The 21,471-nt window shown below is 46.0% G+C and overlaps 1 protein-coding gene across 2 annotated transcripts in view; it reads right to left on the bottom strand.

The window, feature by feature from the left end:
- The window catches only part of DNHD1 (dynein heavy chain domain 1), a 173,804-nt gene that overhangs the window by 42,619 nt on the left and 109,714 nt on the right, over positions 1-21,471 (bottom strand). For both annotated transcript variants that reach the window (XM_077451307.1, XM_077451308.1), the window contains exons 29-32: positions 21,167-21,353; positions 18,161-18,263; positions 14,156-14,305; positions 6,295-6,477 (exon numbers count right to left, since the gene is read on the bottom strand). In XM_077451307.1, coding sequence (XP_077307433.1) covers positions 6,295-6,477; positions 14,156-14,305; positions 18,161-18,263; positions 21,167-21,353 — 623 coding nt within the window. The remainder of the gene's footprint in view (positions 1-6,294; positions 6,478-14,155; positions 14,306-18,160; positions 18,264-21,166; positions 21,354-21,471) is intronic.

The following is a 21,471-nucleotide window of genomic DNA, read 5'->3' as shown; positions in this document are numbered from 1 at the left end:
ACACACCCATAGTACTGTCTATATACCCAGACACATCCATAGTACTGTCTATATACCCAGACACACCCATAGTACTGTCTATATACCCAGACACATCCATAGTACTGTCTATATACCCAGACACACCCATAGTACTGTCTATATACCCAGACACCTCCATAGTACTGTCTATATACCCAGACAACTTCAGAGTGTCCTGTATATGTCCAGATACACCCAGAGTACGCTATATATGACCAGGTACACCCAGAGTATGCTATATATGACCAGATACACCCAGAGTACGCTATATATGACCAGATACACCCAGAGTACGCTATATATGACCAGATACACCCAGATTAGGCTATATATGTCCAGATACACCCAGAGTGCGCTATATATGACCAGATACACCCAGAGTACGCTATATATGACCAGATACACCCAGAGTACGCTATATATGACCAGATACACCCAGAGTAGGCTATATATGTCCAGATACACCCATAGTGCGCTATATATGACCAGATACACCCAGAGTGCGCTATATATGACCAGATACACCCAGAGTATGCTATATATGTCCAGATACACCCAGAGTAGGCTATATATGAACAGATACACCCAGAGTATGCTATATATGAACAGATACACCCAGAGTATGCTATATATGTCCAGATACACCCAGAGTAGGCTATATATGACCAGATACACCTAGAGTACGCTGTATATGACCAGATACACCCAGAGTACGCTATATATGACCAGATACACCCAGAGTATGCTATATATGACCAGATACACCCAGAGTAGGCTATATATGAACAGATACACCCAGAGTATGCTATATATGTCCAGATACACCCAGAGTAGGCTATATATGACCAGATACACCTAGAGTACGCTGTATATGACCAGATACACCCAGAGTACGCTATATATGACCAGATACACCCAGAGTATGCTATATATGACCAGATACACCCAGATTAGGCTATATATGTCCAGATACACCTAGAGTACGCTGTATATGACCAGATACACCCAGAGTACGCTATATATGACCAGATACACCCAGAGTATGCTATATATGACCAGATACACCCAGAGTAGGCTATATATGAACAGATACACCCAGAGTATGCTATATATGTCCAGATACACCCAGAGTAGGCTATATATGACCAGATACACCTAGAGTACGCTGTATATGACCAGATACACCCAGAGTACGCTATATATGACCAGATACACCCAGAGTATGCTATATATGACCAGATACACCCAGAGTACACTGTATATACCCAGCCAGACCTGATGCGTGTGGCTGGTGGCTGCAATGTCCGCCGGCCACCCACGATCGTTCCACAGAGAGGCAGAACGGGGATCTGTCAATGTAAACAAACAGATCCCCGTTCTGTCAGGGGAGTACAGTGTGATTGTCTGCTCCTAGTTACATAGTTAGTCAGGTTGAAAAAAGACACAGCCCATCTAGTTCGACCATAAAAAAAAATGTAAAAAAATAAATAAAAATATCATACAATCCCATATACTCAATCCTATAGCCACAGTTGATCCAGTGGAAGGCAAAAAAAAAAACAACCCAGAAAAGCATGATCCAATTTGCTACAGCAGGGGAAAAAATCCCTTCCTGATCCATAGTGATAAGGAACAGCAATCTCTCTCTACTCCCTGTCAGTTCCTCCCCCCCACAGTTAGAAACACCTCCCAGGGAACACACTTAACACTTTGATCACCAACTAGTGTAAACCCCTTCCCTGCCAGTGTCATTTATACAGTAATCGGTGCATTTTTATAGCATTGATCACTATATAGTTGTCACTGGTCCCAAAAAAGTGTCAAAAGTTTCCGATCTGTCCGCACAATGTTGCAGTCCCGTTAAAAATTGCTGATCACCGTCATTGCTTGTAAAAAAAAAAAAATTTTATGATAAAAATGCCATAAATCTATCCCCTATTTTGTAGATGCTATAACTTTTGTGCAAAGCAATCAATATACACTTATGCCGCGTACACGCGTAGCCGACTTCCCGCCGGACTGTCTGCCGGACTTTCCGAACGGGCTACTTGCCCACACACGGCACTTTTTCAGCGGACTAATACGGCGCACTAAGTCCGCCGGACTATCCGCCGTACTTTTGAAATGAACGGACTCGCCCACACACACGGAGGAAAGTCCGCTCATTTTGAGCGCGTCTCCAGTTAGGCGGGGCCCGCGAAGGAGATGTCGCTGGCCCCGCCACCTGGTATGGACTTAAAGGGGAACCCCAACGCCGAAAAAATCGGCGTGGGGGTCTCCCCCAGGTCCACATCAGACCCTTGTCCGAGCACTCTACCCGGCCGGCCAGGAAAGTGGGGGACAAGCGAGCACCCCCCCTCCTGAGCCGTACCAGGCCGCATGCCCTCAACATGGGGGGTGCCTTGGGGAAGGGGGGGCCGCGCGGCCCCCCCACCCCAAAGCACCTTGTCCCCATGTTGATGAGGACAAGGGCCTCTTCCCGACAACCCTGGCCGTTGGTTGTCGGGGTCTGCGGGTGGGGGGGTTATCGGAATCCGGGAGCCCCCTTTAATAAGGGGGCCCCCGGATACCGGCCCCCTACCCTATGTGAATGAGTATGGGGTACAATGTACACCTACCCATTCACCTGTAAAAAAAAGTAAAAAAAAACACAACCCACAAGGGTTAAAATAGTTTATTGCACAGCTCCAGGGGTCTTCCGTCTTTGGGGGTCTTCTCGCCGGACCCCCTCGCTATCTTCTTCTAGCTTTTTTGGTAGTGGAGGAGCCCGGCTTTCTTCCTCGCCGCCGCCCTCTTCTTCCGACTTCGGGGGTCTTGTCCCCCTCTTCGGTTCTTCTTGCCGGGCCACCGCGCCTTCTTCTAGCTCTTTTACAGGTGGTGGTCCGGTCTTCTGTTGCCGCTTTCGTCCGTCTTCTGTTCTTCTATTCAGATGTTGCCTCGTCGCATCCTCCGCTCACAGTGGCACGGACGCGACGTGCGCCGACTTATATGGGGACATCACCGGATGATGTTCCCGCCCATTATGGTGTCACAGTCCCAGAGGATGCTGGGACTGTGACATCATAATAGGCGGGCACATCATCCGGCGATGTCCCTATATAAGTCGCCGTGCGTCGCGTCCGTGCCACTGTGAGCGGAGGATGCGACAAGGCAACATCTGAATAGAAGAACAGAAGAACCGAAAATGGCGACAGAAGACCGGGCCACCGCCTGTAAAAGAGCTAGAAGAAGGCTGTGGCCGAGGGGGACAAGACCCCCGAAAAGGGGGACAAGACCCCCGAAGTCGGAAGAAGAGGGCGGCGGCGAGGAAGAAAGCCGGGCTCCTCCACTAGCAAAAGAGCTAGAAGAAGATAGCGGAGGAGTCCGGCGAGAAGACCCCCGAAGACGGAAGACTCCCGGAGCTGTGCAATAAACTATTTTAACCCTTGTGTGTTGTGTTTTTTTTTTTAACTTTTTTTACAGGTGAATGGGTAGGGGTACATTGTACCCCATACTCATTCACATAGGGTGGGGGGCCGGGATCCGGGGGCCCCCTTATTAAAGGGGGCTCCTGGATTCCGATAAGCCCCCCGCCCGCAGACCCCGACAACCAACGGCCAGGGTTGTCGGGAAGAGGCCCTTGTCCTCATCAACATGGGGACAAGCTGCTTTGGGGTGGGAGGGCCGCGCGGCCCCCCCCCCAGGCACCCCCCCATGTTGAGGGCACGCGGCCTGGTACGGCTCAGGAGAGGGCCGCTCGCTCATCCCCCCCCCTTTCCTGGCCGGCCGGGTAGCGTGCTCGGACAAGGGTCTGGTGTGGACCCCTGGGGGGGACCCCCATGCCGATTTTTTCGGCGTTGGGGTTCCCCTTCAAGTCCATACCAGGTGGCAGGGCCAGCGACGCATCCTTCGCGGGCCCTGCCTACCTGGAGACGTGCTCAAAATGAGTGGACTTTTCTCTGGGCGGGAAAAGTCCATTCATTTCAAAAGTACGACGGACTGGCATACGCAAGACCGGATTGTCCGCCGAAATGCAAGTCCGGCGGGAAGATTGGAGTGCAAAACTACTTTCTAAGTCCGCTGTACTTTCGGGTAAAAAAAGTCCGCCAGAGGCTACACACGGGGGGATTGTCCAGCGGACTTGAGTTTCCCGGACTTTTCCACCTGATTGTTTGATCATGTGTACGCGGCTTTATTGTTAATTTTTTTACCAAAAATTTGTAGTAGAATACATATTGGCCTAAATTGATGAAGAAATTTGTTTTGTTTTTTTACATTACAAAACCACAGAGGTGATCAAATACCACCAAAAGAAAGCTCTGTTTGTGGGGAAAAAGGGACATCAATTTTGTTTGGGTACAGTGTTGTACGACTGCACAATTGACAGTTAAAAATGCTGTATCACAAAAAATGGGGGTAAATCCTTCTGGGGCTGTATTGGTTAAGAGTTCCCTTCACTGGAACTAAGGGGCCAAGCCCAACCCCTGAAAAACAACCCCCACACCATAAGCCCCCCTCCAACAAATGATATGGACCAGTGCACAAAGCAAGGCCCATAAAGACATGGATGAGTGAGTTTGGGGTGGAGGAACTTGACTGGCCTGCACAGAGTCCTGACCTTAACCTGATTGAACACCTTTGTGATGAATTATGCCTTGTACACACGGTTGGACATTCCGACCACAAAATCCATCGGATTTTTTTCCAACGGATTTTGTCCGAAACTGGTGTTGCCTACACATGGTCGCACAAAGTTGTCGGAATTTCCGATTGTCAAGAACATGGTGACGTACAACACGTACGACGGGACTATAAAAGGGAGGTTCAGCACCACGTGCGGCACCCTTTGGGCTCCTTCTGCTGATCTCATGTTAGTAGAAGTTTGGTTAGAGACGATTCGCGCTTTTCAGACTTGTGCTTCAGATCGTTACTGCTCTACAGTTTGTGCTTGAAACACATCAAAAAAATTACAAAGATGACCAAAATTTAAAAAAAAGGAGATCTTGATTAAAAAAGCAACCACAAAATAATAAAAAAAAAATTTAGAAGATAAAAATCCAAAATGATTGGGGAGATCTGACGAATAAAAATATTGTATTCATGAAATCAGGAAAAAGAATAAAGAAATAAGTTTGGGAGAAGTCTGTGTGAATATGAGCAGCAAAACAACTTTATTCTTGTAGCATTGTAAAGAAAAAGAGAATGCGCTGCATTAAACAATTTTTAACATTGCAGTGCGACGAATGTGCTATATCGATTATGAACGCTAGTTTTACCTGACCGAACGCTTCCATCTCAGAATTTATTCTGAGCATGCGTGGCACCTTGTCCGTCGGACTAGGCTACACACAATCGGAATTAACGCGATCGGATCATGTTGTCAGAAAATTTGAGATCCTGCTCTCAAACTTTGTGCGTTGGAAATTGCGACGGAAAAAGTCAGATGGAGCCCACACACGGTCAGATTTTCTGACAAGATGATCCGGTTGCACATTTTCCGTCGGAAATTCCGACCGTGGGCACAAGGCATTAGAGCGTAGACTGCGAGCCAGACCTTCTTGTCCAACATCAGTGCCTGACCTCACAAATGTGCTTCTGGAAGAATGGTCAAACATTCCCATAGACACACTCCTAAACCTTGTGAACGGCCTTCCCAGAAGAGTTGAAGCTGTTATAGCTGCAAAGGGTGGGCCAACTCAATATTGAACCCTATGGTCTAAGACTGGGATGCCATTAAAGAGGAAGTAAAGGCAAAAAAAAATAAAAACACACCCTGTAAGGCAAAGGCATAATGAGCTAGTATGCATAGCATACTAGCTCATAATGAATAACAATTCCCCGAAGCGTTCCTCCGTCTTCATCTTCGCCGCTGCCATGGATCCCAGAGCGACTTCCGGGTCTCACTGCTCCGGCGCTGTGATTCGTCGGAGTCGCAATGACATCACTCCCGCGCATGAGCGGCATATCACAATGATCTGCGGCCTGCCCAGTGCGCATGCGCCGTAGAGAGCGGTCGCTGTCTTTTTGTAAATATCTCCTAAACCGTATAGGTGTAGGAGATATTTCTTGGACCTACAGGTAAGCCTTAATCTAGGCTTACCTGTAGGTCAAAGTGGTTTGTAAGGGTTTACAACCACTTTAAAGTTCGTATGCGTGTAAAGGAAGGAGTCCCAATACTTTTGGTCATATAATGTATATATTTGTTAACCTTTAGAGTACTTTGTATATACTTCAATATCTCCAGAGCACACTATATATATATACCCGGACACCTCCACACTACTCCAAACATACCTGATAGAATTCTTCTTGCCCCAGCAGTAGTTTGGCGCTCTCCCATCCGGTCTCTTTTCCAAACACAGTACACAGGACATCCGTGACCATTATTACCGGGGGCGGGGGGGCCCTGTAACTCCTTATCTCCTCCACATCCGACAATTTCAGCTGCTTCTGGACCTCTGACCACTGGACACAGGCCTGCAGGAGGGGACAACATAACATGGCGGACAAATGACAGGAGATGAGCCTTAGGCTTATGCAATTAGGCTTCCGTCTACACAGGGGCGTAACTAGAGATCACAGGGCCCCATAGCAAAATGTTGTATGGGCCCCCCCCCCCCACCAAAAAAAAATGAACTAATGCTATTAAACAACAGACTACCACACCCATGTGGCACAGTACCCAGGCAACAGCTTATATAAATTTTGAACAACAAAGTATGCAGTATACTCTATGCAGCCCCTGAAGGGAACACATTGCTGACCTCCAGGCCTTTTAACCAATTTCTGTTCTGTTATATAAAATGAAATAGTTCAACTCACCATAATGCAAAATCAGTGGGATCCCTGAGCGTGTCACTTGCCATCATCGCCTGCCACCAGATGCAGATTGTAACTTGTCAAACGTTGCGGAATGTCACCTACCACATGTTGCGGATTGTCCACTTGCCACATCCCAGATTGTCACTTGCCAAGTCACCTGCCACACATTATGGATTGTCACTTGCCACATCCTGGATTGTCACTTGCCACACATTATGGATTGTAACTTGCCACGTCCTGGATTGTCACTTGCCACGTCACTTGCCACACATTATGGATTGTCACTTGCCACGTCCTGGATTGTCACTTGCCACGTCACTTGCCACACATTATGGATTGTCACTTGCCACGTCCTGGATTGTCACTTGCCACACATTAAGGATTGTCACTTGTCACATCACCTGCTACACATTGCGGATTGTCCACTTGCCACGTCGCCTGCCACCAGATGCAGATTGTCACTTGTCACACTTTGCAGAATGTCACCTGCCACATGTTGCGGATTGTCCACTTGCCACGTTACCTGCCACACATTACGGATTGTCACTTGCCATGTCCTAGATTGTCACTTGCCACGTCTCGGGTTGTCACTTGCCACGTCACCTGCCACACATTACGGATTGTCACTTGCCATGTCACCTGCCACACATTACGGATTGTCACTTGTCTTGTCACGGATTTTCACTTGCCACGTCACCTGCCACATGTTACGGATTGTCACTTGCCACATCCAGGTTGTCACTTGCCACGTCACCTGCCACACATTACGGATTGTCACTTGCCACGTCCTAGATTGCCACACATTACAGATTGTCACTTACCACATCCTAGATTGTCACTTGCCACACATTATGGATTGTCACTTGCACGTCCCGGGTTGTCACTTGCCACGCCACCTGCCACACATTACGGATTGTCACTTGTCATGTCACGGATTTTCACTTGCCACGTCACCTGCCACATGTTACGGATTGTCACTTGCCACATCCAGGTTGTCCCTTGCCATGTCACCTGCCACACGTTACGGATTGTCACTTGCCACGTCCCTGGTTGTCACTTGCCACGTTGCCTGCCACACATTATGGATTGTCATTTGCCATGTCATGGATTTTCACTTGCCACATCACCTGCCACATGTTACGGATTGTCACTTGCCACATCCAGGTTGTCACTTGCCATGTCACCTGCCACACGTTACGGATTGTCACTTGCCACGTCCCGGGTTGTCACTTGCCACGTCGCCTGCCACACATTATGGATTGTCACTTGCCATGTCACCTGCCACACGTTACGGATTGTCACTTGCCACGTCCCGGGTTGTCACTTGCCACGTCGCCTGCCACACATTATGGATTGTCACTTGCTCTGCCACTTTCCTGCTGTGTCACAGAGTTAGGCAGCAGATTATCAGTCAGGCAGCAGAGAGATAATGTCATCTCTCTGCTTCCTGGCTGCCTGCACAGTGAGGGGGAACTGCACTACAGGGATGAGAGGGCAGCGAGAGATGATGTCATCTCTATGCTCCCCCGCCCGTCAGCTCCCTGATTGGCCAGCCCACTCATGCCCACTCTCATCTGCCTCCCAGTCCCACTATCACCCGCGGAGCCGCTCGCGGACCACCCGCGGAGCCGCTGACTACCCGCGGGCCGCCCGCGGACCACCCGCGGAGCCGCGGACCACCCGCGGCCGCCCGCGGACCACCCGCGGACTACCCGCGGAGCCGCGGGCCGCCCGCGGACCACCCGCGGAGCCGCGGGCCGCCCGCGGACCACCCGCGGACAGCCCGCTCTCACCCGCTATCTCCCGCGGAGCCACGGAGCCTATCCTCACCGGGCCCCACTTGACTGCGGGCCCCATAGCGCCCGCATGTGTTGCTATGGCGGTAGTTCCGCCACTGCGTCTACACATTGCACACAGATCCTCGTCTGGGCAGGTACCAGAGCGGTGAGCCCCATTTGTCAAAGTATCGAAATAAGAACTATCTGCATTGCCCCACAGCAGCCAACAATAATCAACACTGCTTTGGCAAATGACAACTGGAGACTGAAAATCACAATCTGATTAGAAAAAGAATGGTTTCCTCTACGGGACTTTGAAAGGCAGAAACTCCTTGATAATCAAGTTATATATTGAAAATATATTTATATTTTTATTAGAAAAGTTAAAAATGAGAGCATAATATTAATGGAAAATAAATTTGGATGCATACATATTACAGGTGTAATATCAAAAGAAACATGTATATATAGACAACCACTTGGCTCTGTCGAGTAGCAAACTAAGGCAGAGGATTCAACGCGTTTCGAGGTTAGTAGTGGTGAACACAGGGGCGTAACTATAGGGGGTGCAGTAGTCGTGACCGCAACCGGGCCCTGTGATGCAGGAGGCCCATGCAGCCCCCTCTACATATGGCCGGCAGCAGCATAGGCAGCTAGGGGTACCAGTGCACCATGCACACGGGTGGCTGGAGGGTGACTAGCAGAGCTCCATGCTCGACTATCGCACTGGCTGCTCTTCAGTTGTGCATTCCCCGCATGACCTGTGTCCTCAGCCGGCTCCTCAGAGTACCCCTCTCCTGCTCCATGCATTGCCGCTCAGTCTGATGTCTGTTTTCCCCAGCCAGAGTCCCGCCCCCCCGAGTCTGGCCCACACTGCACTGCATACTTCTCCCGGGTAAACAAACTTTAAGCACACAGATGCAGTTCAGCCCTATGAGAGCTCCCCGGAGGACACTGTAGGCTCGTCTGCCAGCCCCCCTCCTCTCCCTCATACACAGATGATGAAAGGTCTTTCTGGGAGATATGCTGATCACCCCTTCTCCCCTGGGGGCAGTAACTTCATCTGCCCTGGAGAAAAGGACCTCATCTCTTCTGGGGACGGGGACCCCATCCTGCCTAGGAATAGTCCCCCAATGGCGGACCTAAGAATAAAATAAAAATAATTAAAAAAAACTACTGATACCAGTGGTGGAACTACAGGGCTCACAAAGGTCATACCTGTGACCACGCCCTGGAGTTCCACCACCGGACTCGGAGGGAAGGGCCCTGGCTGGGGTTCAGGGGGGCCCTTCATGGTTTCTTGCATCGGGGGCCCTGAAGGTTCTAGTTACGCCACTGGGTGAACATCTTCTTCAGGGGCTAGTGGTTCAATAATTGCTTGTCATGTATTTCTTGAGAGTCAACAATATTGCATCCAATTTAAAAACAGGGAGAAATTCCACTGTCATATGTCAACCAGATTGAAGAAAGCCAATGAGGGAGGAGGGCACGGCAGGCACAGACTCAGGATCAAACACAGAGGGCACTTTTCATCCACCCAGCCCCAATAAATGCCACAGCTGGGGCAGAAAACACTTCAGACTTTTAGGGTCTTAAGGCAAGCTGGTATGTTGATTAGGAGCAGACAAGGAGAGAAACATGTATACAAGACCGGACAGGACCCATCAATCATCTGTGATCTTTGCAATAACAGCGCTCTGTCTGCATGGTGCTTCCAGCACTGTTATTGCAAGATCACAGATTCTTCAATCTGGTTGACATATGACAGCAGACTTTCTCCCAGTTTTTTAAATTGGATGCGAAATTGGTGACTTAAGAAATACATGACAACCAATCATTGAGCCCCTAGCCCCTGGAGGCGAGGTTTACCACTACTAACCTTGAAACGCGTCGGCCACCCTCTGAGTTAGTTTGCATCTCAATAGAGCCAAGTGGTTGTCAATATACCCTGTTTCCCCTAAAATAAGACCTAGCGTGATTGTCAACGATGGCTGCAATATAAGCCCTACCCCCCAAATAAGCCCTAGTTAACGTCCTTCTATGTCTTATTCTGAGGGTAGGGCTTATTTTCGGGGAAAGAGGGTGGGGCTTATTTGGGGGGTAGGGCTTATATTGCAGCCATCACCGACACTCACGCTAGGTCTTATTTTAGGGGAAACAGGGTATACACGTTTCTTTTGATATTACACCTGTAATATGTATGCATCAAAATGTATTTTTCATTAATATTTCACTCTCATTTTTAACTTTTCTAATAAAAATATAAATACATTTTCAATATAACTTGATTGTCAAGGAGTTTCTGCCTTTCAAAGTCCAATAGAGGAAGTCATTCTTCTTTCTTTTTTTTTTGTATCAAATTAAGACCCCTTTCACACTGGGGCGTTTTTTGGGCGTTTTTCAGGCGCTTTAGCGTTAAAAAAGCGCCTGTAAAGCGCTTGAAAGAAGCTGCAACTGCAATACCAATGTGAAAGCCCGAGTGCTTTCACACTGAGGCGCTGCGCTGGCAGGGCGTCAGAAAAAGTCCTGCAAGCAACTTCTTTGCAGCGGTGAATACAACGCTACTAAAGCGCCTTTTCCCATTGAAATCAATGGGAAGCGCCTGTAAAACGCCTGAAAAGCGCCTGAAAAGCGCTATTGGCAGCAGCGTTTTGTGGACGCTTTTAACCCTTTATTTGGCCACTAGCAGGGGTTAAAAGCGCCCCAATAACGCTCGAAAAACGCTGGTAAAGCGCTGCTAGATTAAGCGGCGCTTTACGAACGTTTTTCGGGCGCTGACATTGTGAAAGGGCTCTTAAATAGAAAGCTAAATAGAAAGAATATTTACTCTTTATTATGCTAGAAATATATGGGCAGCACAGTGGTGTAGTGGTTAGCACTCTCACCTAGCAGTAGGAAGGGTCGCTGGTTTGAATCTCAACCATGACACTACCTGCCTGGAGTTTGCATGTTCTCCCTGTGCCTGCGTGGGTTTACTCCAGTTTCCTCCCACACTCCAAAGACATGCAGGTAGGTTAATTGGCTTCTGTCCAAAATTGACCCTATTATATGAATGGGGACCTTGCATCGTGGGCTCTTTCAGGGTAGAGACTGATGTGAGTGTGCAATGTACAGGGATAGGGACAATTGTAGACACTCACACTGGTTGGACTGGTGTCTTTATTCAACCTTACTAACTGTGATAATGGAAAGATCAAAGGGATTTTAACAGTGCTTGTTATTAGAGAAAAAAAAAAAACATAGAAAAAAGAAAAAATTGTAATACAAAATTATGCAAAACTTTTTTTATTTAGATATTTTACTGTTTGAATATTCGCACATCCCCTGAGGAAGCATTTCTTGCGAAACATGTTGGGAAAATGTGCAATAAAATATTGTCATCCAGTATATTTGTTCATCTAGACCACCATTGTATCGCACTGCATTGTACTGTTGCGGTTTCTATATTTACAGTATATTTTAATCTTGAGCTAAATAAAAAAAAAATGTGTATAATTTTGTATTACAATTTTTTTCTTTTTATTATGTTTTTTTTTTCTCTAATAACAAGCACTGTTAAAATCCCTTTGATCTTTCCATTATCATATTTTCTATTTTTGGGATGTGGTGCCTATCCTTATGGGTACTTATTCTGTTTAGCTGAACCAAACCCTTTTGTATGAAACTATATAGGTCTGTAAAGACAGTGCTAGCCATATATTTTTCTAGCCTAATAAAGTTTTAAAAAAAAAAATACCGTAGAATTTTTTTTTTATTTGTTTATTTTTTTAAGATAGAGTAATTTAAAAAAAAATATATATTTTTTTAGCTTGCTGTGTTTCAATAAGTAGTTTTTCTTAAAAACTCCCATCTTTTAAAGTGGTTGTAAACCCTTTTGAAATGTATGTCTGCAAAGATAGATCCAGACATATATTTTTATAGAAAAATAAATTATTTTTAATAAACTATTATTTCTTTTTTATGATGGATTACCTATTTAAAAATTGTTTATACAGAGCTTCTAATCCTTCACCACTACATCCAAAACTAAAAAAAAAAAAAAAAAAAAAAAAAAAAAAAAAAGCTTTGGCTATGTATAGATGAAAACTGTTATGCCCCATACACACGTTCGGACATTCCGACCACAAAATCCATCGGATTTTTTCAGACGGATTTTGCCCGAAATTTATCTTGCATACACACGATCACACAAAGTTGTCGGAAAATCCGATCGTTCGGGAAACGAGGTGACGTTATACACGTACGACGGGACTACGTAGAGGGCAGTAGCCAATAGCTTTCGTCTCCAAATTTTTTCTGAGCATGCGTGGCACTTTGTGCGCCGGAAATTCACTACACACGATCGGAAAAAGTCAGATCGGATTTTGTTGTCGGAAAATTTTAGAGCCAGCTATATTTTAGATCCGACATAAAAAGTCCGATAGAGCCCAGATCGGATTTTCCAACAACATAATCCGATCTGGCTTTTTCCGTTGGAATTTCCGACCGTGTGTATGGGGCATAAGACTGGCTAATTATCAATAAGCTGAAATCAATTAATGTGTAAGGGGATTTGACCACAAGACTGTTACTATGAAAAGTCTCCCCTGGGGGGGGGGGCAGAGATATCAGGGTGCATAGACATGTTTAAAGGAGTGTTGTAGTACAGATATTCGGTGACTGATTTTGAGTTGCACTGACATTTCGGGTTTTACAGCACAGCTGTGGGGGTACAGAAGTTCAAGGACAGATATTGGGTTGCAATGACATACAGAGCAGTATTAGGGTACAGTTAAGGGCAGATATTGGGGTACACCAACATGTAAAGGTAACAGAACAGTGTTGGGTTACAGTTACTTGGGGTACATTCATATGTCAGGTTATACAGAGCAATGTTGGGTACAGATAACTATTAACTGATATTGAGGTGCACTGACAAGTCATGTTTTATTGCAGTGTTGGGGTACAGGTACTCAGAGGCAGTTATTTGGGGTGCACTGACAGATCAGATAATATATAAGCCCTTCTACACACGGTCGGACATTCCGACAACCAAATCCGTTGGATTTTGTCCGACGAATTTTGTCCGAAACTGTTGCATACACACGGTCGGACAAAGTTGTCAGAAAATCCGATCGTACTTAACGTGATGACGTTATTTCGTTAGGACGGGACTACGTTCAGGCTAGTAGCCAATAGCTTTGGCCTAGGAATTTGATCTGAGCATGCGTGGCACTTTGTCCGATCGGAATTCTCTACCCATGATCGGACAAAGTCCGATCGGATCATGTTGTTGGAAAATTTTAAACCCAGCTGGAAAACTTGGTCCGGTGGATACTCCGACGGAAACAGTCCGATGGAGCCCACACACTGTCGGATTATCCGACAACACGGTCCTATCGGACATTGTCCATCGGAATGTCCGACCGTGTGTACAAGGGCTAACAGTGTTGGGGTACAGATGCTAAGTGATAGATATTGGGGTGCACTGGTATATCAGGATATCCAGCACAATGATGGGGTACAGATGTTAAGTGATAGCTATTGGGGTGCATGGACTGTATCTATGTGCTCACCTCTTCCAGTCGGAGTTGTCTTTGGCCCTGTAATGTCTTGACTTGGTTTCTCACACGTTCTTTGGATCTTTCCAGCTCCTCACATTCCGCCCTCACCTGGCGCTCGCCTTCCCGTGTCTCTTCCAGCTCTTTCCTACGGCCTTCTGTCTCCTATCAGAGAAATCAGGATTTTTAGAAGGTTATAACAATGAGAATCTGTGCCATGAAATGATGAGGATAATAAAGAGGCCTCTGATAGTATAGGAGGAGTCCAGAGTCACTGCTGGTCTAGCTGGTCATACAGCAGTAGAATCTTGTTCCTAAATATTCACTTTCTGAATGTGTGTTAGATCATCTAATAAGGGTCAAATTAACGTTTGTCTTCAACTATAGTGACAAGTAAAAATCGGAGAAGAAAGGAACATTTTTGTTTGCGAATTAGTGAAATTCTGCCTGCAAATGTGATTCTCATTCAGAAAAAAAAAATATATAATAATCCGACTTAATATGTGCACGGTGAACTCAAAGGCAGAATTTGAAATATTGACATGGCAATTGAACAAAATGTTTCAGGGTTTTCATATGAAATTAATCTATAATGAAACTATGGAATTCTGACGAGTGATCTTTCTGTATATGACGATTTTGAAAAATGACATTCTACTGGTGTATGGCCAACTTTAGAATCATTGCTTCCTATCTCGTCTGTGGGCCCCTCACATTCTGTACTCTTTATCCTCTTAGCTGATACTCTATAAGCATATTAAAGAGGAAGTAAACCCTGGTGGTTTTTTCTTCCTTTCTTCTTCCCTGCAAAGTAAAGGCATAATGTGCTAGTATGTGTAGCATTCTGGGGTTTAGTCGGGGATGCTCCTCCAAATTTACTTGCCAGGAGTAGTTATCTAACCTGTTATTAGAGATTTATTGATTTCTCCCTAAGTTCGACCTTGTTGTACATTTCTCTTCTACCACTAGGTGATCAGGCACTTGGTGGTGTTAGATATGAGAAAGACAACTCAAGGTCAGGTTATGTGTATATGGGGTATCTCAGCCACTGGGCAGGGGTTTTCTTGAACCCCTTGGCCTGCTGGCAGAGCCTATATATATGGATGAGGTCAGGTGATCACTGTTCTGTGCCACCTGGACGGCCGTCTGGGTGGATGTGTGTTGTACTACCCGGGCTGCTAGGCCAGAGATTGGGCCTATCCCAGGGGGCATCTGGCTGCCAGACTGTGTGAGGGCCTATCCAGAAGTATGAGGGCAGCGCTGGGTTGGGATTGCGGCTTGCAGTCCAACCAGAAGTGACGGTTCTGCCGGTCAGAGAACCTGTCATGGTCAGAGGTAGAAGGGAAGCTAAGGGACCAACCACCTTGTTACCAGGGACCACAGTGAGTAACTGAAGCAAGTACTGGAGCAGCATTCTCACTGGACGGGCATGGTGGAGAATCGGGAAACTTCAGGCGGCGATCAAGTCAGGTACCCAACTAACGGAGGTGACGCTTGCAGACCAGCCTTGTGAGTTAAGCCAGGGACCGAGCTGGTTAGCAGGGGTGAAGCTTGAGAAGTATCTGGAGTGCCAAGCTAGGGACCCAGCAGGGAGGCATGGGTGACGTTTGAGGGAGATACCACCGCAAACCTTTGAGGAGCTCACAGGATTCAGTGTCAGTGAATCAGAGGGTGCAGTGAGAGACCAGGAGCTGGAGGGGCTGAAGAAGTACAAGTAGAAGTTGTAGTGAAGCTGAGAAGACTGTTACGATTTGTGTTAGGAACTGTTAAAGACTGTTATCATAGGAGACAGCAATCTTGCATGTGCAGATGTGGCGCCTTGCTGGGGCCTTTCCCTGTATGTCTGTCCTCCTATTGAAGTCTCGGAGTCTGCCAATTTGAAATTGCAACTGCTTATGGGTGTCCTGGCCCTAACCCTCTTTCCCTCATAAAAGAATGACTGTAAAAGAAATAAACATCTCTTTTGCATTCAAGAAGTGTCTAGCACCCAGTAAGTTACACCTTGCACCCACTATGCCTCACAACCCACCACTTACAGAAGGATCCCCACTGATAACGTCTGTTGATGACAAAATGCGTCTGAAGGAAGGCATCACCACGCGATCCGACTAGGAGGACGGGCTCCGTTTGTGTATGCCGGCTGGCAATATTTTTTATGCATTCTAGTAACTACGCAATTGTAAGTGCAATATTTATTTAATACATTTACTAAGTTTGGAATATACTACACTATGGCTAGTCCTTTTCTCTTCCTGAGCATTCATTGAAAGCACATGGATATTGGGACGGAGGAAGCGAGCAGTACTATTCGATTTTCATCTGTGTTGTGGTCACCTGCAAGTTTAAAGGCCCAGGCTGGGTTCAAGCCACCTGCCTTTAACGTTTGCTGTTTGGTAAGCAGAATCTACAGCTACGGTGGTCGGGCACTTTATCTGTTTGTGCATGCACACCGCGGTGTTATGATTAACCAGTGACTACAACTTCTACATTTCATTTCCCTGGCATCATGTTGGTTTTATGGACTCACATTTTTAAAATTCTGTAGCGCAGCTTTTTCCATTTTTTATTGATTTCCTGTGTTACCAGCACTGTCTGCTGCTGCTTGTTGTCGCTTGTATGCCTTCTTTATATTATTCTAGCACGGTTACACCCCTCTCTTACTTACAGAAGGATGTCAGCTATCTTCGGCCTTAGAGGTCCTCACCAGACTGGAAGAGTCTAAAGACTTTGCTACATATGTATATTGCATACTGGCACATTATGTGACACTTACCTGCAAACGTTGCCCGCGTCGTCCCCTCTGCAGGCCACATCCATCTTCACCCATCTTCCTTCCAGCGCAATGGGCTCCAGTTGTGATTGGCCGGAGCCGCGTGACGTCACTCCCACACGGGAGCCGCAGATCACGACACACGCTCCTGAAGTAATGGCGTTCCTTCAAGGTGAATGCGCGATGACATAATCGGCGCAGTATACATGAAATAAACGCCGCAAGTTTAGGAGATGTTTACAGTACCTATAGGTAAGCCTTATTCTAGGGTTACCTATAGGTACAAATTACACAGGGAGGTTTACAATCTCTTTAAAGAGGACTCTATGTTGGAAAAGATAGTATAGAAGGTGTCCAGGATCATTGCTACCTTAGAGTCTTCACTTTCTACCTGGTCATCATGCCCCTCTCATTCTGTCTCTGGTCATCTGAGTTGACACTCTAATCTTTGTGATAAGAAGGATATGAAGGAGGCCTTTGTATTGGGAGGGATTGTATAGGTGGAGTCCATGGTCACTACTGTCGGGAGATATTTGCCAGTTTGAAAAAATATATAAAAACAGCCAAAATCCGCTGTGTGTATGTCGGACTGGCTTCTGTCAGACATGCATGCTGGAGAACCAGCAGCCGACCAGCTCCTGATCAGCGCCCTCAGCCAATGGCAGAGAGCACTGATAGAAGTGTCCCCTCGCATGGTTAGTACAGTGGCTCCGTCCGGAGATGACAGTTTTGTTTTTGATCAACCCGCGGGGTTGAACGGAAAAAAATAATAATAATAGTGTGTACCTGGCTTTAGGCTGGCCATGCATTATATAATTTTCTTGTACAATTTTTCTTTAGATTTACCAGAACTATATAATATGGGATCAAACTTAAACACTTTCAATTTCTATGCAATCAGGCAGGCCCTTGACACTACATAGTTGAAAGTAAATCTAAAGGAAATTGAATAAGAAAATTGTATAATGTATAGCCAGCTTTAGAGTCTCTTCTTTAAGATCTGGTCATTGGGCACTTTACAATCTGCACTCTGGTCCTCTGAACTGACACTCTAATCTTCATGGTGAGAAGGATATTGAAGAGGCCTCTGTATTGGGAGAGATGGTAGAAGAATCCAGGTTCACTGCTGCCTCAAAAGCTTCACTTTCTACCTGGTCATCAGCCCCTCCCATTCTCTGGTCCTCTGAGCTGACATTCTAATTTCCCTGTATTTTAAGTATTTTTTTTTTGCAGGAAACCCGTACACGCACCAGCTCTGCATCTTGCTGTCGTTGTGAGAGGATTTCAGCTTCCTTTGTCCACCTTTCCCGTTCCACATAAACCTCCTCCACCCGGCACACTGCAGACTGGAGCCTGGAAGAGACATAATAATATAAAACTAGTCTCCATATTACGTTCTTCCACTGTTCTCTACATCTCCATCTCATATTTATCTAATTTATCCTTTAATGCTTCCTCTCACCACTAATCCTCCTCATCTCTATCTGGATTACTCTATACTTTAGTTCCTTCTTTCATTCCTCCTCTCTGTATAGTAGGGTTGCCACCTCATCCCTTTCAACCTGAACACATATGAATTACATGGGTTCTGAGGCTGATTGAATGCAGATAAGGCACTGAATGAGTTTAAAGCGGGAGTCCGCCGGGAGTTCCGCCGTTTTTTTTTTTTAAAAGCCAGCAGCTACAAATACTACAGCTGCTGACTTTTAAAATAAGGACACTTACCCGCCCAGCGTGCCCGCGATGTCGGCACCCGAAGCCAATCTCTCGATTGTCTCTCGGGTGCTGCCGCCGCCATCTTGGGTATGGGAATCAGGAAGTGGAGCCTTTCGGCTTCATTTCCCGGTTCCCTACTGCGCATGCGCGAGTTGCGCTGCGCAATAAGGATGGTCCCGCTGTCTCTGGGATCCGTGTGTTTCCCAGCAGGCAGCGGGGGACTTTTGGAAAGGGGCGTAGATTCTGCAGAATCTACGCCCCTTTCCGCAGATAGCTATGCCAAAAGTGGGTGCAGATACCTGTACTGTACAGGTACCTGCACCCCCCCTCCCCCCTGAAAGGTGCCAATTGTGGCGCCGGAGGGGGGGGAGGATTCCAATGAGCGGAAGGTCCACTTTAGTGTGGACCTCCGCTTTAATTACCACCTTAATCAGCCACAGAACCCGTATAATTAATATGTGTTTGGGTTTAAAGTGATGAGGTGGCAACCCTATATCCAAGCAAAATAAAAATCATACTCACTACATATCTGCAATAGATGCTCACTTCCCCAAGTTGTATCCCCTGCAACACTGCAATTACTCCAAATATCACCCAAACCGTCCTCTACGCTCTTTTCAAGGCCTCCTACCCTCAAGCTCCCTTGTCTCCTCCTCCCATGCTCGTCTCCAGGATTTATCCAGAGCCTCTCACATCCTCTGGAACTCTCTACTTCAACCTGTCTGGCTATCTGCTACTCTAACTGCCTTGAGGCCATCCTGGAAACCTCATCTCTTCGGGGAAGCCTATCACACCTCCAACTAATCTTTTACTACTTCCATCAGCTCATTCCCCACAGTCACAACCTTTTGAATCACCTACGCTGATCCAAAAAGTGCTAGTGCAATGTAACGACTGAAACGGTGTCTATACTTTGTATAAAATATGAACTGCAAAGGGCCAATAAATCATTACAAAGGCTTCCTGATGACACTTGTGTATGCGAAATGCATAGAGGCTTCTCAGGAATTGTTGACGTCACTTCCTGTCACTGACCCGTCACAGATCGCGGCTTGGAACATACGCCGATTTTGGTAAATGAATACAGTGTGGATATGAACCTTAAAACAAACTGCTGGAAAGACTCAGCGCCAGTCTAGAGGCCCTTTAAATGTACATGTCAGACAGGCTGGATATTGTTTATTAGCCAAAATAAATATATTTATTAAGTACATTGCACAATGATGGATGTTTAATATGATTTTTATGAGATACTAAGACTGGCATGGAGATATGAGGAGTATCCAGTGGCAACCCACGTGGAGGAACGCCAAGATAGTGGAGTGGTTATCCCAATATGAACCAAAGGCAAAACTTTTTCTAGGTTCTGGTGAGTGCCCTTTTCAGAAGGTGGGGGTGGCACATGAAATGGTGAAAAAGTTCCTGGATTGGGAGCACAACAAGTTGTGGATTGGAGCACAACACACACATTGAATATATATGAGAAATGGAAGTGAACTTGGGTTTTATTGAAAAATATCTATGTGCTGGGGTTGCAATATTTCACCCATGATATTTTGCACATGATAACTTGCACCCTATGATGATTTATTGGCATGTTGCACTTTATAGTTTTTTTTTATTGTACAAGCTGTATACAAAGTATAGACACCGTTTTGGTTACAGTGCACTAGCACTTTTTGGATTAGCGCAGTTACACATTCATATACACAACAGTTCACTATTACAATATAGGATTTTTTAACAGCAGATCAGATTTTTTTTTTTTTCACTTTTGTACCACCTGCCCCACACTATTATTATTATAATACAGGATTTATATAGCGCCAACAGTTTGTGCAGCGCTTTACAACATCGGGGAAGACAGTACAGTTACAATACAATTCAATACAAGAGGGATCAGAGGGCCCGGTTCGTTAGAGCTTACAATCTAGAAGGGAGGGTCAAGTGGAACAAAGGGTAGTAATTGTGGGGGGTGATTAGATTGTAAGCTCTTCTGAGCAGGGCCCTCTTAATCCTCTTGTATTTTACTGTATTGTAACTGTATTGTCTCCCTTTTATATTGTAAAGTGCTGCATAAACTGTTGGAGCTATATAAATTCTATATAATAATAATAATAATAATTACAGTGTTTGCTGTTGATCTGCCAGAAATCCAGTAAGTTCCCAACTTCCTGTTTGGGCTGACAACATGGTGCCTCTGCTGCAGCAAAATCCTGGAGTGTTGTCAGCCCTGCCTGAGCAAACTATAGAGCCCTCCCCCACTCGACTACAGAAATCTGCCTATCCCCCACATACTGTTCATTGATTTATTTACCAGCAGAACAAGGCACCTTGACTTTTCCAAAAATTATTTGACCAAATTGTATTGTAAATGTACTGTCTGCTCTCATTTTGTAAATCGATGAGCAAACTGTTGGCACTATATAAATCCTGTATAGTAATAATAACCTGTCCTTCACACTCTGTGTAGGGAAATGACCCTTGAGATGTGCTCCACAAATTTTCCTCCCATTTCCCCCTTCAGTTCCCCCTCTCACCGTTCTATTTCCTTCATAATGGTATCTCTCCGATGTGCAAAGAATTTAAGGAAGATATTGATGAAGGAGATGAAGGTCCTTGGGGAGGTCAGGGGGAGTTCTGGCCACATCCTTTGACAATAACTCTGAGCCGATAGGTGGATAAGAGACATCACTTTGGGAAGAGACACAGGTGAGCTCCAGGTACCTAAGAGGAAATGAGATGGTCACAAGAAAGGCAATAGGCAACAAGGGTCTCCCTGAAGATCAACACAACACATGCCAAATCGTTAATAGAAAACAACAAAGCGTGGTGGCTAAGTGGT

The sequence above is a fragment of the Lithobates pipiens genome, unplaced genomic scaffold, assembly GCF_037356315.1.
Source record: "Lithobates pipiens isolate NorthernLeopardFrog02 unplaced genomic scaffold, aLitPip1_a1.2 Scaffold_23, whole genome shotgun sequence".
Taxonomy (NCBI): Eukaryota; Metazoa; Chordata; class Amphibia; order Anura; family Ranidae; genus Lithobates; species Lithobates pipiens.
This window is presented reverse-complemented; position numbering and strand designations above follow the sequence as displayed.